Here is a 16,936-nt window from a genome sequence, read left to right on the forward strand (position 1 = left end):
CTTGCCCTTTCCCTTCTTGACAACTTCAATCCATTTTTTAGCCTCATCCATTTTCTTTTTCGTTTTGGAGAGAACCTCCACCCATGAGGTCTTCTTTTCTCCTTCCTCCTTTATTTCTTTGACTTGTGCTCGTATACTATTCAGCTCGTCGATCATTGATGGCTGAATTTCTCCATCTTCAAGGCGTCTTCCCTCTTTGGTTTCGTCGAGTTCCTTCCGAAGGGCTGAGATGCTACTTTTTAAAGCTTGAATTTCATCCCGGAACTCCTTGCGTTCTAGTTCCCTCGCCTGTTCCTCCCTCTTTTCCCATTCAAGAATTAAATTCTTCTCTTTCTTCCACTCATCCATGTGGGCTTTGCATTCTCTCAACTCCCTTTCAATGGCTGTCATCCTCTTGCTTGTGACCATGTAGTGCGCCGCCATCTGTCTTGCCTTATTTGTTTCACTTTCTAAGAGAGAGGAGAGAGCAACCTATACGCACCGCATTATGCATACATGTGTTTCCACATTCAGCCTACATGGCATATATTTGCTTTTTGTACGTGTCAATTTACAATTTCTGTGAGTTCTGCAGTTTCCAAATTCCTTGTAAAAATCCCTGCAGGTCTGAAAAATGCAGGATTTTGAAAATTCAAAAATTCGGAAAAGCAGAGACTGTGAAAATTCCTCCTGGATTTTGAATTTTGCCGGGTGTATGTACCTTTCGGCTGAAGGGGGGGGGGGGGGGGGGGAGGTTGGGCGCGCTGTCATAGCAGCAAGCTGGGGGGAGGATGTGCAGCATGAGGGGTTTGTATGTGTGAATCACAGCAGTAGGCTGGGCGGAGCGGATGCGCAGCGTGAGGGGGGGTGCAGGTTGCGCAAGTGGAGTACTGCAGGCTACGCGATGATGCAGAGGGTGCAACAGGCTACGCAATGATGAGAGAGAGAGAGAGAGAGAGAGAGAGAGAGAGAGAGAGAGAGAGTTCATCTGAATATATTGCTCAACACAACTTTGTAATACTTGGTGCGAAGCTCCTCTTTATTGGCGGCTTCTCCCTTTGGTTGAAGAATGACATATTTTCTTCTTTGTGGAAATAGGTCCTTGCCTTGGGATGGCATTGACAGCTTGTAGAATTGGCCTCTTTACTAGAGGCAACACAAAGAAAATAGTGACGAGCTTATTAAAGAGAATAGCACCAAGTGCTACTTTGTTTCTCAAGGGTTGCTCATGGAAATTCTATTGGAAAGACATTTGTTGGACCTAATCGACTCCAAAAACTGGACTTAATAGCCTGTGAAGTCCATGTGCTTACCGAAACAAAACCTCATAATGCAATGACAAAATTGCTAAATGGGTTGCTAAAAAATGATTTATCTTCCAAATAAAAAACCACTTCAATCAAAATGAGATAAAAGAAAGTAATTCAGTGAAGGTTCCATTGAGTGGATAATTGAGAAGCTAACCAAAGAGCTTATTGGTAAACCTAGTGAAAGAATAGAGGAATACGAGAGGCCTAGATGCACAAATGCAAACAGACAAAAAGAGAGTACCACCATCGGTAAATTGGGGACGAAACATTATGATTTTCTCCTCTTCTTCCCTCTAAGATTCTATTTTTGGAATAGTCTAGGAAAGCTTGGTCCTTACCATGAATTCAGACAGAAGGGAGGCCTTAGAGCTGTTTGTGGAATATGAGCCCCACATTGGGAATGAGTGCCTTCATCATTGATCTGTTATAGTGAAAATCATGTTTGGAACTATCACTATCAACACTCAACATACTCAATTTCATAGGTAAAATTTTCATCTGAGAAACCATCTCTCCCCTCTATGATATTCCAAGAAAACATATCGTTGTGTGAATTCCCTTCATTTCTAACCTTTACATTTTGTATGAGGGGGGTAGTGTGCTGGCAGATTTCTGCATTTAATCCCCCCCAAGTTCTTATGCGACCAGGCAAAAACTTCCCAACACAAGCCTTTGATAAGAATCGACTCCCCATCCTCTATTTTAAGCTCCTCTCCTGAACTGGGTGAGTCTATTTGCTTAGACAACTTTTATTTGTTAGGCATGCAGTTTCCTTGTCCTCCTTTGTTTCTATGGATTAGTCCTTGACTCTCTTTTGGACAACCTCTGCACTAGTTTTACATTTCTGTGATGCTTGTGCTTGTGGATTTGCATGTGTTTGGGGTGAGTGCGTTTTGCATGACTACTTGTGGTTGAGGTGTGTGTGCATGTATGTTTAGCCGTTTTGCTTGTTTCCTCCTTGTTCTTTTTTGTTTTTTATCCTGCTTGACGTGTGATTTAGGTTTGGAATTGGTTTGGTGGGTGTGGGTTGCTGGGTGTGTTGGGCGGTTCTTGCCTCGCCTTCAAATTGGCATCATGTACTACTTTTGCTTGCAGGTTGAAGAATGTCATAGCCATGTTGACCATTGCCATGGATGGCTAGAGGCTCTCTCTCTCTCTCCCGGATTTTTGGTGCACAAACTTCTTGCGGCAGTGATGTCTCTTCTGATAGGATGTGTTGTTGTACACGGCCTTGGAGATCTGGAGTTGGCTATCGGAGATTCTTTCGTCGAGTTTTCCACCTCCTCTCGACGTCAAGAGGCATGCTTTTGCTTTAGCTCTCTACTACTTTCTTCCCTCAATCCCTTGCCTAACTTTTGTTGTATCACCCATCTTTTGTAACTTTGCATCGCTGGTAGTTTTTCCCCTATGGTTTGTAATCATTGAATATCTCAAGGGGCTTTTCACTATCATATTTGTTATGTGTGTATGCCTTTGGGCTTGTAATTTTGATTACGTAATACAAAAGGGTACCAAGCCCCACTATTTTGCCAAAAAAAAGAGAGAGAGAAATCCCCAACGAATCACTTTAGACAACAATCTGAGTAAACACTACACACACTCCACCCTAATGAGTTCAGTTCATAGGGCACAAATCTCAAAACACCCAAATCAACCATTGGCGTGATACTTGCCCTGCCACTGCTATCGTAGCACCATTTTTAGTGACAAACAAGAGAAGCTTACACTTTACAAAAACACATCTTGAGTTTCCCTGCTCTTCGCACAGGCTTATGACTGCAAAAAGCTGGTATGGCACTAACCCTAGTCCATTGATGAATGCTCAGGTGATGGTCCTTTGCTGGAATGCTCTTTGCCAGAATGGCAGGGTGAACTGGTACATTAAAAATCAGATTAATCATTTAAGTTCCTGCTGAAACACTCGAGAATCAAATGGTGAGGTTGCTTACTCATCCTCTTGTGGAGGAGACTTCGAGCGGCATGATGAGCGACCCTGTTTATGCAGCGAAGGAGAATGGGGGGGCGATTCAGAGTACCTTGCATAGAGAAACCATCACTTGTAGCTCTTGTGACCACACTGAAACGAAGTAATAAAATACATATATTCGACAAACCTCTCAGCCGGAGAGCCATCATTATGAGGAGTCGAGTGTCTCCCACTTGCAGAATGCTTAGCTTCCATGCAGCTTCCTGAATGCGTTTCATGCTTACTACTCTTCTGAATACATCTACCAGATGGACTTACTGGAGATCCAGATGGAGATCGGTCCCTGTACTTCCTACTCGCTGAGCCAGACCACCCACCCTTGGGCCCTCTGTTCCTGAGTTCATGTCTGTCGGGACTTGGTGATCCTAAAGGAAATTCAGGAGGAGAGTAATCATGTGGAGACCTAAAAAACACCACCATGTCGGTAACTACTCAGATATGAGGAAGATACTGCAACAATTACATGAAAATGACCCAATCAATCTACCCAGTAGATCTCAAATGGAAATAAATCTTTTCACATTCACCATCCTTGTTCTGAACAGGGCACATTGACAACATCATCAGATGAAGAATGACCTACCCAAAATGTGGAGAGTCCGGGGAGGGGAGGGGGGGAGATCGACACCCATTACGCTTTTTCTAAACATAGCAGCTTGACAACACAATCATCAGGCTGGTCAAAGTTCATGTTAAAATTACACAGCAAATGTCTCCCTAGTCTACCTTTGTTCCAGGGGTCGGTGCCGAAAATACTGAAAAAACACACGAGGGTGAAAAACCCCTTCTAATGAAGGTAAAAAGAGCCCTAGCAACTACTGAAGGGAGAGGAGGAAGAGGGAGAGGGTATTGACCAAAACCTCTGATAGATAGGCACCACCAAACTATTGTGAAGAGGAAAACCAACCAGGAAAATATGGGACGTAACTGAAGAAGCCTAGGATAACATCAAAAGACGCGCTGAGAAGCAAACACTGCACAAGAGGTTGAAGGATGGGGGACTGCTGCCACAAACGGTGTCCATTGAGGAAAAAAGATAAACACCAATGAAATGCTATGAAAGAAGTCGAAGGGACCACGAGGCAACCACCAGATTGGTGCTTTTTAGAAAGAGAAGGCCAACAAGGTCAGCATTGAAGCCAGCAAAGCAACCACCAGCAAGACAAGAAAGTGCCACCAATGAATGCCATGGAGGAAGGGAGGACACCTTGGGTCAACCGCCAAGTAGCCACTAAAAAGCACCACAGAAAGAGGGTCTAGCAAGGTCCGCGTCGAAAATCAGAAGGGCAACCACCAGCAGGGCGAGGATGACCAAGAGGAGCAGCAGCAATGTGAGGGAACCACCAATCCAAAAGCATGAGTGGAATCGCTCACCATCCAAACCCATCAAGTAGCCTCCGTATGGAGGGGACCACCACACTGGAGGCCACCGCAGTCACCCCAAAGAAACGTAGAAACAGCAAGAAACAACCAAAAAAAAAAACATGCACATCGAGGCCCGCGCGCACACGTACACACTCTTTTTTTTTTTTTTTTGGTAAATCATGTTGATGGAATTTACAGGTGGGAAACCTCAGAGCGAGGAAAACCCACGAAAAATAAGAGATACAAAAAGTGGAGCACCATGAGGTTCCGAAGCCTAGAAACAGTCAAAGTAAATCCTGTAGGCATCAAGAGTGATTTCCCCAGCATCATGTGCAAAATGTTGCACTTGACCAAGCGAGAATTTGAAATAGGGAAAAGGGTCAACATAAGTGCCTTGAAACATCAGCGAGTATCAGGTAGTACATGCCACGAACAGAGTTTGGGGGTATGCAAGGCATGATGTCAAACCCCGTGTATAGTAATGTTGGCTTACAGCCAAGGTTTCAGAGTAGAAGCATGAAAGAACTCCAAGTGCCAAGAGAGTTATACTTGTGATTTCTTGAATCTATGAGAAGGTGATATGTCAATTACCCATGGGAAGAGGGCAGAGGAATTTTCAAAAAAATTTACAAGCACTAATGGGGTTAAACAAGGATGTCCCATTGTCATCAACTCTCTTTGTTCTATGCATTGATTGGAACAAATGGTACTTGACTTTATGCAAGAAGTAGGCATTGAAGAGGTCACTATTTGCAATGCAGTTATCATGCTTTTGTTGTATGCGGATGATCTAGTGCTTCTAGCACACACTTTAGAGGATGCACAAAAGCTTATGGTTATCCTTGAGAACTTTTTCTTGCATAGTAGGCTGATCAAGGCCAATTTGGGGTGCCACAGGCCAATTTTGGTATGGCTGGTTTTTGGATCAGCAAACAAATATGGCACTAGGAGGCCAAAATGTTAGTGGCCAAGGAGTACAGATGATTCCAACCAGCGTACCCATTGTAGACACTCCCTTATGACAATTTGACAGTGCTCGAGTCTTGACAAGCCGAAACATACAAACAAGGTGATGCCTTTAACACTTTTAGTGATTTTGATGACAAGATGAAGTCTCTTACCTTCCTCCAACAATTTGATACTGCATATGCATAGGGGAATTTTACAAAGGCTTCGAAGGTTCGGAAAGTTGCCATTTTCTTGAAAGGAAATGCGATTTCATGGTGAACAACTTTATTAACGCAAGAACGAGCACCGGCCACATGGGTGGGTTTATTTCAAACGGATGTCAATAAGCTATGCACAGTGTGGGTTAAAGTTAGGGATCAAATAGCACTTATTTTCTTTGATCCATGCGCAAAGGTAAACTTTATCTCACCAGAGTTGTATATCACGTCGGGAGGCAGGTTTGGCATGTCGTGGCCATTCACCGTCTGTAACTCCCATCATTGGAAAGATGCATCTACACATCCAATCTTATGTCGATATCGCAGAGCTTTATATATTGGAAGGGTACGATGTTTTGTTAGGCATTCCATGGATGTTCCGAGTAAATGGAGTGTTGGATGCTTTCAACAAAAAGGTCACCTTGCAGCATAGGGGCAAGACTCATATCTTGGATGTAGAGCTGAAAGGAGAGTCTATCCCTATTGTATCAACTTCTCCTATCACTTCTGTAATTAAAAATCATATTTCTGCGTACTAGATTTTTTCACATGATGTTTTAGATAACTGTCAGTCAGATTTATCTTTGTTAATTAAAGAGAGGTCAGCTTTTTTGCGAGAGTTCAACAACTGTTTTTAAGATTCGTTACCATCTCAATTACCGCCGGAGAGACTTGAGGATCATGCGATAGATTTGGTGCCAGGTTGTAACCCCAAATAGACCTCCGTACAGGGTTAGTGCGGCCCGAGAGAGAGAGGGCTGATGTTCTGCAAAAACGCTAGGCTGAGCTTCTGCAAAAACGCTAGGGAAGGTCTTCTGTTGGCGATGATGTTGATGCAAAAACGCTATCTGCTGGGTTCTTCTGGCGATGATGCTGATGCAAAACGCTAACTGATGATGCTTCCCAAAAACACTAGGTGACGGAAGGTCTATGGCGATGGTTCTTGCTTCTTGCTGGGAGGAAAACCACCAAGGGTCTTGTTGGAGAAGTTGCCTGCTGAGCTTGGCTCCTGTTGCCTCTTCTGCCATTTAGTGCTAGCTTTGGTTTGCTTATATATTTTCTTACCCAAATTGCCCTACCTACTTTTGTTGGAAAGTCACTTAAATTAATAAGTGAAAAATGCCAAAAATAGGTAAAATGCACTGGAAAATTCCCCTAAAGGATTTTGATGGGAATGCTTATGATCATATTGTGTGCAACCAGAGGATATACATCTACACTAAGTGACTGGGCATGCACGGTCTACGAATAGACTCACAAAAGTGCCAGATCACTTCTAATCTAGACTGACTGGACTCACTGAACCCTGATCATGCTGTAGCTTGTCCACGGACACATAGGGTTGGATGTGTCACGTGACAGCCAGACTTGAAGTCCGTACATGACATTCGAAGCTTTCTAGGCTTATGTTCCTACTACAGGAGGTTCATCCGAAATTTTGTTGAGATTACTTCTCCACTCCATGCATTGCAAGGAAAAGGAGTTACTTTCAAGTGGACAGCCTAAGAAATTTTAGCGTTCAAAGACTTGAAAGAGAAGCCAACTTCAGATCCGGTAATCATTTTGCCAGATCTTTCGAAACCTTTTGTGGTTCAGTGTGATGCATGTGGCCATAGTCTTGGTGCAGTTCTAATGCAGAATGGCCGAGTAGTCGCATATGAGAGTGGAATTCTTTTGAAGACCGAAAGGAACTTGCAAGTCTATGAGAAAGAACTGTTGGCAGTAATTCATGCTCTCACTAGTTGGAAACACTATCTACTAGGGGGTGATTTTGTTGTCCAAACGGATCATCAAACCTTGCGATATTTTCTCACATAGACGAAGTTGTCTGAGAAGCACATGCGATGGGCAAACATCTTGTCAATGTTCCATTTTCAGATTGTGCATGTGCAAGGGAAAAAGAACGTGGTGGCTGATGCGTTGTCACGAAAGCCCCAAATTTCAGCAGTGTCAATTCCGTACCATTGCGAATTAGACGTAATGAAGACACAATATGCTGAAGATTCAGATTTTGCAAGGATCTATGACCAGCTTGTTGATGGGCAACATCATGAGCACTATATGCTTAAGAATGACTTTCTCATGATGCATTGAAAGTTATGCGTTACTAAACAGTTACGGCCAAAGATTTTGATGGAAAGTCACGCTCAACCTTATGTTGGGCATTGTGGAATTGATGCAACAGTGAAAGGGGTTGAGGCATTCTTCTATTGGCCAGCTTTGCGTCACGATGTTGACACATTTGTAAGTTCATGCTTAGTATGCCAAAAAGTCAAATTTGACAGACAAAAGCAACCGGGATTGTTGAAGCCATTGCCGATCCCTGATAGGCCATGGGAAAGCATAGCAATGGACTTTATCTTTGATCTTCCAAGAACGCAAACAGGCAATGATGGGATTTGGACTATCATTTGCAGGTTCAGTAAGCAGGCCCATTTCATTCCTCTTAGGAAGAAGATAAAGCTAGAACACATGGTCAAGATATTTATGAGCAATATCTTTAAATACCACGGGATGCCTCGGTCAACTGTCAATGACAGGGATCCACGTATGACGAGTCTTTTCTGGAAAGCATTGTTTGAGAACATGGGCACTACGCTAAAGTTCTCTTCTTCGTTTCATCCGCAAACTGATGGACAGTCAGAAGAGGCAAATTCTAATGTCCTGGATCTGCTCAAATGTTATGTGTTAGAGCACAAGGCAACTTGGGAACACCATCTCCCATTGGTTGAATATGCTTACAATAACACTGTGCATACATCAACAGGTAAGGAACCATTTGAGATAGTGGAAGGAGGGAAGAAAGTCCCGCCCATTTTGCAGACTAAGGACAAGATATTTGACGCAGACAAGTATGTGCAAGATATGGATGAAACATACAGGAAGATAAAGATTGCTCTTGAGAAGACTCAGGCTAAGCAAAAGAAAGCTACTGATCGTCACCGTCGTGAACTTGTATTTTCACTTGGTGATTGGGTGCTTTTGCGCTTTGAAAAGGCGAGGTTAAGGAAAAGGAAAGGCAAGGAACGCTTGTTTCCTAAGCTCAGTATGCGATATTATGGTCCTTTTCAGATTTTGGAAAAGATCAGCGATGTAGCTTATAGGTTGAAGCTACCAGATGGCTGGAAAATACATAATGCTTTTCATGTCAGCCTTCTAAGACCCTTTGTTGGTAATGTGCCAGAGAATATGCTCGATGAGGAACAACCCGAAGTGGAAGAATTGAGATTCTTGTTCCTGAACAGATATTGGCACATAAGGAAAGAAAGGTTAGAGGAAAAGTTGCAAGACGCTATTTGGTGAAGTTCAAGAACAATCCATCGTTGGATGCCAAATGGATGGAAGAGTCTGAATTGGTTGATTCACCTCAGCTATTGCAATTGTATCTTGAAGCCTTTTAGATAAAACCCACAGTGACTTGATGTAGCCTTTTTGGAGCAAGGCAAGAGCATGGTTCATGATGCTCAAGAGAGTAGTTAAGCAATTGTTTCTACTCTTTCCATACAGAATTAAGTTTGTGCTTGAGAGTACACTAGAAGACTTCTATGCTTAATATATGTGTCGTAGCCAGGTTGGTGGGATTGTTTAATCGTCCAACGCTACATTTCCGAAAACATGTCTATCTTGGATTCCCATCATAGAATGTGTGATATCAAGAGATACCGAGATATTTTTATTTATTTTTACTCGAAACCCTTAAAAAGGTGCAAGTGGACATTGCATGGCCAGTGTGAAATGACTGCGGCCAAACAGGTTTCTCGCATCAGGAGTCTAGGTCGGTCAGTCTAGGATTGGTTTGGCCAGTTAGCACTGAATTTTGATGAGTATGGAAGCCTGTGTGCGCCAAATGAAGTATGGGCCACTCGGAAAGTCACTTATAACTTTATAAGTCAGTGGGAACTAGGGAATTACCTCAAAGGGGCAAACTGGACACTTGGCGAGAGGAAAGCAGCCTGCAGGACACCTCAACAAGAGGAGGCGCCCACTTGAGGTTGGGGGCTGGATTTTTACACATAAGTGACCTACAGTGTGTGTGAGAGTAGTGGGTGCAGGTCTACAGCTTTAATGGAAAGCTTGCCTTCTCCTCTGTCTCATGTAGCACGATGATTTGCTCTCGTGCATCTCTCTCCCACCTTTGGCACATATGGTAATGCCCCACTAGTTGGGCTACTCAGATGAACATGTACAGTTCTGGGGGTTCATGTGTGTTTGCCAAGGCAAGAGCCTTCTGAACAGGAACCGGATTAGCTAATTGCTAATCCCCCACAGGTACGCACAGTTCCATCGCGAAAGATTGTGAGTTTGAAGAGTTTTCTCGGGTGAAAACTCATCCAATTCAAAAGGGAACTATCCCATTGCGTGCGGGAGCCCTTGGGACACGTGTAGGTGTGTTCGCTCTGCTAAAAATGATCAGAAACAGGGAATTACAGCCTGCTGTGTTTTTTTGCAGGTTTAGGGTTTCGCACCTAAACTGCAAGGGAACACCAGGAGAGCCTTGTGAGAGCCTTGGGATGCGTATACAGACTTTTGGGCACCCGGCAGTGAAAAACAGAGAATTACAGCCCGCTGAATTTCTGTGACAGCTCACCATAAAGCTTCTAGATAGCGAGGGAATCCGCCCTAGACAGGTACTTTTGACCTACAGGGGTTTTTGCGCCGTTATGCTGCCGAAATCAGGTCGAAAACCTGCGTTTTCAGCCCTCGCCAGGTTTGAACAGCTTTGTGAAAGCTTGTACTAAGTGGTCGGATCGTCTACCTTAATTTGAATAAAGAAATACCGACAGGGGCGCCAGTCTTTGGGGCCTACAGGGTGTCGGTCTCGTGTGCGCAGTGACATTCTAGTCGCTGGACACAACTGTTTCTCTTTCCTTCTCAGTGCTCTATGTAAAGTTAACAGGTAATTGAAATAGTACCGCCCTCTACGTTGTACAAGCTGGTTATACCAGCATTTTCAGATTCAGCCCTCAAATCAGCCATCATTTTTTCAGTTTTCAGCCCACCCTTGACATCGACCATAGTAAGTCAGCCCATAGCATCGTCGAGATTGCATATCCCATTCAGCATCCCTAGCATTTTCTATTTTCAGCCTCACAAATCCAAGCATCAGTAGCAAGATCCCATCAGCACCTCAACATCTAGGACCATTGTATCAACATTTGTGCAATCTAAAGCAAATACCTCTGTAGTGATAGAGAGGGGGACCCTTGGAAGAGGGTTTGGGACCCCATCTGGTGTTAGTCTCTCCTCTCTCTCTCTCTCTCTCTCTCTCTCTCTCTCTCTCTCTCTCTCTCTCTCGCCCAAAAAGATGAGGTACTCATCGTACACACAACCATCGAGGAGGAGAAGATGCGACAAGCTCGCCGTCTCAATGTGCGAGTGACCGGCATCAAAGAAGAAGAAGGGTCTACACCCGAGAGCGATGGGAAAGCTTTATGCAAGAAAGTGGGATACAAGGAAGAAGAGATCCCTTTCTCCAAAGTTTGGAGAGCCGGCAAAGATCCAAAGAAGAGAGCTCTCATCCTCCAATTCGCCTCCGAGGAGTCTCGAACTTCTTTCCTCCGAAAGAGGGTCATCTTGAGAGGGCTAGAAGGCCCCCCGATTTATCTTGATGATGACCTCACAAAGATGCAACAAGATCACTGTCGCGCGTGCATGCCTAGAGTCCACCAAGCCTGCAAAGAAGGGAAGAAGGCAGTATATCGAGATGGTAGGGTTATCATTGATGGCAAGACCATCGCATAGGGACTCGCGGCCTGTGGGACACACGAGGAGATTCATGTCACGGTTTGGAATTGCAATGGAGACCTATGGACACACCCAGAGAGACTTGAGGAGGTGATGAGAGGTCGAGACATCATTCTACTTACAGAGACACACGAGAGCCCAGAGAGAGGGTTACCACGGATACATGGATTCCAGTGGGAGTCTCTACATCGGGGATGTATGCGCCAGCACACCACTCGCGGCTCAGGAGGAGTGGCCATACTCTTTAGACAGGGGCTTCACAGCAGACTACAGATTGTTGCTCGAGACCCACAAGCCCGCTACATGTGGATTCGCCTCGAGCTCTCACGAGACAAGATCGTCTACATTGCCCTTTGCTACTTTGCTCCCACAGGCTCCAGATTCGCCCCTATTGAGCAGGAGTCACCGTACGCATGCCTCACGGAGGAGATTATGGAGTACTCCACACTGGGTGAAGTCTTCCTTATGGGAGACTTCAATGCTCGTACGCACAGTGAGCAGTGTGAGGCATATGACCACGAGGACCCAGAGGCACTACACACTCTAGATGAGGAGGCTACTATGAGAGATACAGCAGACAGAGCTCCAGTCATAGCCTACGGACGACATCTACTTCGACTTGGCTCCCAGCACCGTCTCGTTATTTATAACGGGATGGTCCAGTGGCCCACCTCAGGGGGCCTGACTTGTATGCCACATGGAGTTGCAGAGGGAGGGGGGAGTACAGTCGACTATATTCTGGGACCCAGGGAGGCTACACACCTTATCACATCCTTCACCATTCCACCCATACCCATCGGAGCCGACCACACATACCTCTCTTTCTCCATCACCGGAGATACCATCCCACCCAGCTCCACAGCACACACTCCACACACCACCATCCATTTCACACATGAGCTAGCCTCTCTTTACTCGGCCGAGGTCGAGCATGGCCTATGCCTCCTCCACCCATCCACACCACTCTCAGTTCTCACATCACATATCTCTTCCGTTCTCCACACTTCAGCTATTAGCTCTTTTCCACACACCACTCAAACAGGACGCACTCCCCCCCCCGGGACTATGCCTCAGAACCGCTGGTATGATGATGAGTGCAGAGAGCTATACCGACGCCTCCGTGCACGGCGAGCCTTAGGAGAGATCACAGAGAGAGAGGCCAGACGGCATATGAAGACGTTGACACGCCAAAAGCGGCGAACATTCGAAGAGGCACAGGAGCTTGAGCTATACCGCCTATTCATGAGCATGGATAGCGCGACGGCATGGCGCACCCTACGCGAGCCACGTCCGACTACAGCTATTGAGGATCCACAGATATGGCATGATTATGCAGAGCGACTTTATGAGGTGCCAGGGCAGCCTCCTATCCCACAGCCACACGAGCCACGCCCCACGTGCTCCTCCTTCTTTACAGCAGAGATGGTAGAGAGGGCCATACACCGCATGCAGCACAGACGATCAGCTGACCATACTGGATTACAGAGTGAGCACATCATTTATGCGGCCTCCACTATAGTCCCGTTGATTGCACATGTCTTCAACCGGGCTATAGGGGAGGGCTTCCCAGAGGAGTGGACACAGCACACCATAGTGCCTATCCACAAATCTGGCGACACCTGGACCCAGGGAACTACAGGACTATCATGATTGGCCACACGATGGCCAAGCTATATGGAGCAGTACTTGAGGCACAGCTCAGCTGCTACGCAGAGATCGAGGGTTTACGAGCTCCAGGCCAGGCAGGTTTCAGACGAGCTTTCTCCACCACTGATCACATCTTCGTTTTGCGCTGCCTCATTGATGGGGCAAAGGCGCGGAAGAAGAGGCTTTACTGCTGCTTTGTGGATTTCCGCAAGGCCTTTGACACAGTCCCACGCGAGAGACTCTTCCAGCGCCTTCACAGCATTAGGGTACCAACAGAGACGATTTGGGCCATATATGCTCTCTACGAGAGGGTGACGGGTCGAGTTCGTTGCCCAGGCGGTTTTTCAGAGACCATTGCTAGCACCATTGGTGTTAAGCAAGGATGCCCACTCTCCCCGACACTCTTTGGGCTCTACATCGACGAGATCTCCGACTACATACTGCGAGCAGGAGGAGAGGGGAGCGACTTGGCAGGTACTCCGGTCCACATCATGTTATATGCTGATGATATTGTGTTGATTTCAGAGTCACCCGAGGGCTTGCAACGCCATCTTGAGGCCTTGGACGAATTCAACACACACAGGGGGTTGACTGTGAACCTTGGCAAAACCAAGGTTATGATCTCTCACACATCCAGTGCAGTGAGGAGCACTGCCACCTTCACAGCAGCAGGAGGACAGGTTGATGTAGTCACCTCCTATGTCTACCTTGGCATCACATTCACCAGCCTACCAGGACCCTTCACTATGAGGCAGGCTGCTGCTGACAGGCTCACCCGAGGATATGCAGCTCTGGCCATGCTAGAGCGGAGATGCCACCAGGCACACTTTCAGGAGCCCCGCACGAAGGGGTGGCTTTTCGACACCTTAGTCACCCCGGCCTTGATGTACTCGGCGGCAGTATGGGCACCAGGATTGACAGCTGACCAGTGGACACAGCTTGAGAGGCCACAGGTATGTATGATCTCACGCTTGCTCCGCAACAAGAAGACAGTGCCACATGACATTATTAGAGCCGAGCTCGCCACACCACCTATGGTTGTAGAGGCACTATTCCAGACAGTCTGCTTCATCCAGAGGATGAGAGAGCTACCTCCTGACAGACTTACTCGTAGAGCATTTGAGGCAGCTATACAGCTATCAGAGAGTGGGCATGAGAGAGCATGGTACTCACAGGTCAGAGCATGGTTTGAGGGACACGGTCTTGACATGGAGAGCCTACCACCATTCCAGTACGACCCCCACTCACCATATGTTCACCTCTCTCGCAGTGAGAGGAACTTGGTATTGAGACAAGATCTGTGGCAGCTATACACTAGGAGAGTCTGGGAGTCACCTGGCTTGGGGACGAGGATGTCAAATTACAGAGACCAGTTTCTCACCATATTGTTTGGGGGGTTCATACAGAGACCACGCTACATGGACACATATATGCCACATAGCTCACGGGTGGCGATTGGTCAGCTGAGAGTGGCTTCACACAGGTTAGAGATTGAGATCGGGAGACATACTGGTGTTCCCAGGGAGGAGCGAGTCTGCAGAGCCTGCACAGAGGAGGTGGAGAGTGAGGAGCACTTTGTATGTAGATGCAGAGCATACACTGAGATCAGAGGCAGGTATGAGGCCTTATTCAGAGGACAGCCCACTCTCCGAGAGATCATGGACTCTCGAGATCAGAGACAGCTCGGACGTTTCTTACTAGAGATACAGAGCCATCGGGACACACTACTACAGCCACACACAGCTACACAGATAGAGGGGAGACAGTCGCAGCTCACAGACTTCTTTCAGAGGATTGCCGCCCCTCCCTCACCAGACACTCAGAGGGGAGTGACACTCCCACAGGCGGAGGTGAGCCGAGCTAGACGACGACCACGAGTCACAGGCTACAGGGGCGCAAGCTCCCACCACCGACAGATCGAGGAGATCCGAGCCCGGGAGCGCCGTGCCACTGAGGAGCGAGTGGCTCAGATGAGGGCCGACCCGACAGCTTTCATCCGGGTAGCCTTGGCACCAGACCCGCCCATGTACCACATCTTACATCCCCCCATTAGTACAGGATGGAGCTAGATAGCTTGATGCATTCTCATGATTGTACTACCTTGAGCATATAGACATGCATATACCCCTAGAGATAGAGCTCCATCCCTCCTCAGATACTCCACTACCTACATTCAGTTCAGTTTTGTATCAGTTTTGTTTCATTTGTCTTTCCGATAGACGGATGACATACACACCATGTACATTTGATTTGTCTCATAGGCCGATTTCGGCCTGACATAGACGTTAAAAATCTTTCTTTCTTTCTTTTCTTTCTCACACAGAGAAACTTCACTCAGAGGATCTCTCCTCTCTCTTAGTCTTTGTACATCTCTCATGAAGTAAAAGGAACCTTGAGTAAGCATTGAGCACTCATCCTGGGTTAAATTGGCATAAATCTCTTCCACTGCACATTACAGAGGTATATTGAGTGATCAGACAACAGAGCTAGGGAGATCCAAGAGGCCCAAGATGAGGAGATGCTCCTGTCATGATTGTGACTATGTTAACAGCAATACATCTACTACTAGTTGCAGATACGCGAAGTGCCATGCCAAGCAGGACCCCTGCACTTGGATGGTCACACCTCTTCGCCCAAGAGACGTGCCTCTTCGCCAAAAGCCACACTCCTTCGACGACTGGTCACACCCCTACGCTCTACGGGTGCGACTCTTCGCCCAATGGTTGTAGCTCTTCACCGAAAGGATGTGTCTTTACGTCTAAAGTCATGTCTCTTCACCAAGAGACATGTCTTTTCATTTGTGTCTCTTCGAATCCTATATAAGGAGCCTATTGTACTCAGTTTCAGGCAATCATCATTCAATCAGACACAAAGTCTTCTCTTCTGAGTCTTGTTTCTAAATTCAATTCAAGTTTCTTAAGTCTTAATCATGCGTTTAAGTACTTAATTAAGGATTAGTACCCACAATCCTTATAGTGGTATCATAGCAAATTTTTTCCCGAAACCCGAAGGTTGTGAGCCTCTCACCCTCGCCGCTACCCTCTCCCCCCCTTCCCGCAGTTGTATGGAAGCAGAAGAAAGGTGGGCTTTCCTAATGGATACTAGCCGGCATACTTAACCTCACCCGCTCCCGAAGCAAATATTGCCTTGCAGAACGATGACGTGCATCTCTTACCCGAAGCTTGGGCTCACGTGCTTGCTGATTCTCTATAGGCGTGGCCCGGGAACAGGTGCTCGTTCCGCGCATGCCTCTTCATGTGTTGCCTTCCTCTGGTGAAGGGGCACACACCCCTTGGTGAAGGGACACACCCTCTCCATAGTTACCCGAAACGCGGAACGGGAACGACGACGGGATCCCCGCGGAACGGGGGAACGGCTAGGGGTCCGGAACGGGAACGGCGCGGAACGGGAGGTTAAAAAACACCCAAATAGTGCATTTTTTAGCTCCTTGTGTTTAAATACAAGGAGTATTAGAGTGCTTTGACTCTAATACTCACAAAAAACTCGTTTTGAAGACCATTCAACCTTGCTATGACTAGATGAAGATGAGAGAGAGAGAGAGACTCGAGAGAGTGAGAGGGAGAGGGAGAGATTTGAGAGAGTGGGAGGGAGAGGAAGAGAGCTTGAAGGCTTGAAGCCTTGAGCCTTGAGAGAGTGAGTCTTGAGAGAGTGAGTCTTGAGAGGGAGAGATCTTGAGAGTGTGAGAGGGAGAGAGCTTGACCCTTGAGGATTAGCTT

At 46.5% G+C, this 16,936-nt stretch overlaps 1 protein-coding gene across 2 annotated transcripts in view; it reads right to left on the minus strand.

Moving 5' to 3' along the window:
- Positions 1-2,836: 2,836 nt before the first annotated feature.
- Positions 2,837-16,936, minus strand: part of LOC147455056 (serine/arginine-rich SC35-like splicing factor SCL30A) — a 78,307-nt gene continuing 64,207 nt past the window's right edge. For both annotated transcript variants that reach the window (XM_086513901.1, XM_086513900.1), the window contains exons 6-8: positions 3,404-3,679; positions 3,239-3,325; positions 2,837-3,162 (exon numbers count right to left, since the gene is read on the minus strand). In XM_086513901.1, the coding sequence (XP_086370027.1) occupies positions 3,093-3,162; positions 3,239-3,325; positions 3,404-3,679 (433 nt within the window). In that variant the 3' untranslated portion in view covers positions 2,837-3,092. The remainder of the gene's footprint in view (positions 3,163-3,238; positions 3,326-3,403; positions 3,680-16,936) is intronic.

The sequence above is a fragment of the Adiantum capillus-veneris genome, chromosome 6, assembly GCF_014529385.1.
Source record: "Adiantum capillus-veneris isolate H3 chromosome 6, ASM1452938v2, whole genome shotgun sequence".
In the NCBI taxonomy this organism is placed as follows: domain Eukaryota; kingdom Viridiplantae; phylum Streptophyta; class Polypodiopsida; order Polypodiales; family Pteridaceae; genus Adiantum; species Adiantum capillus-veneris.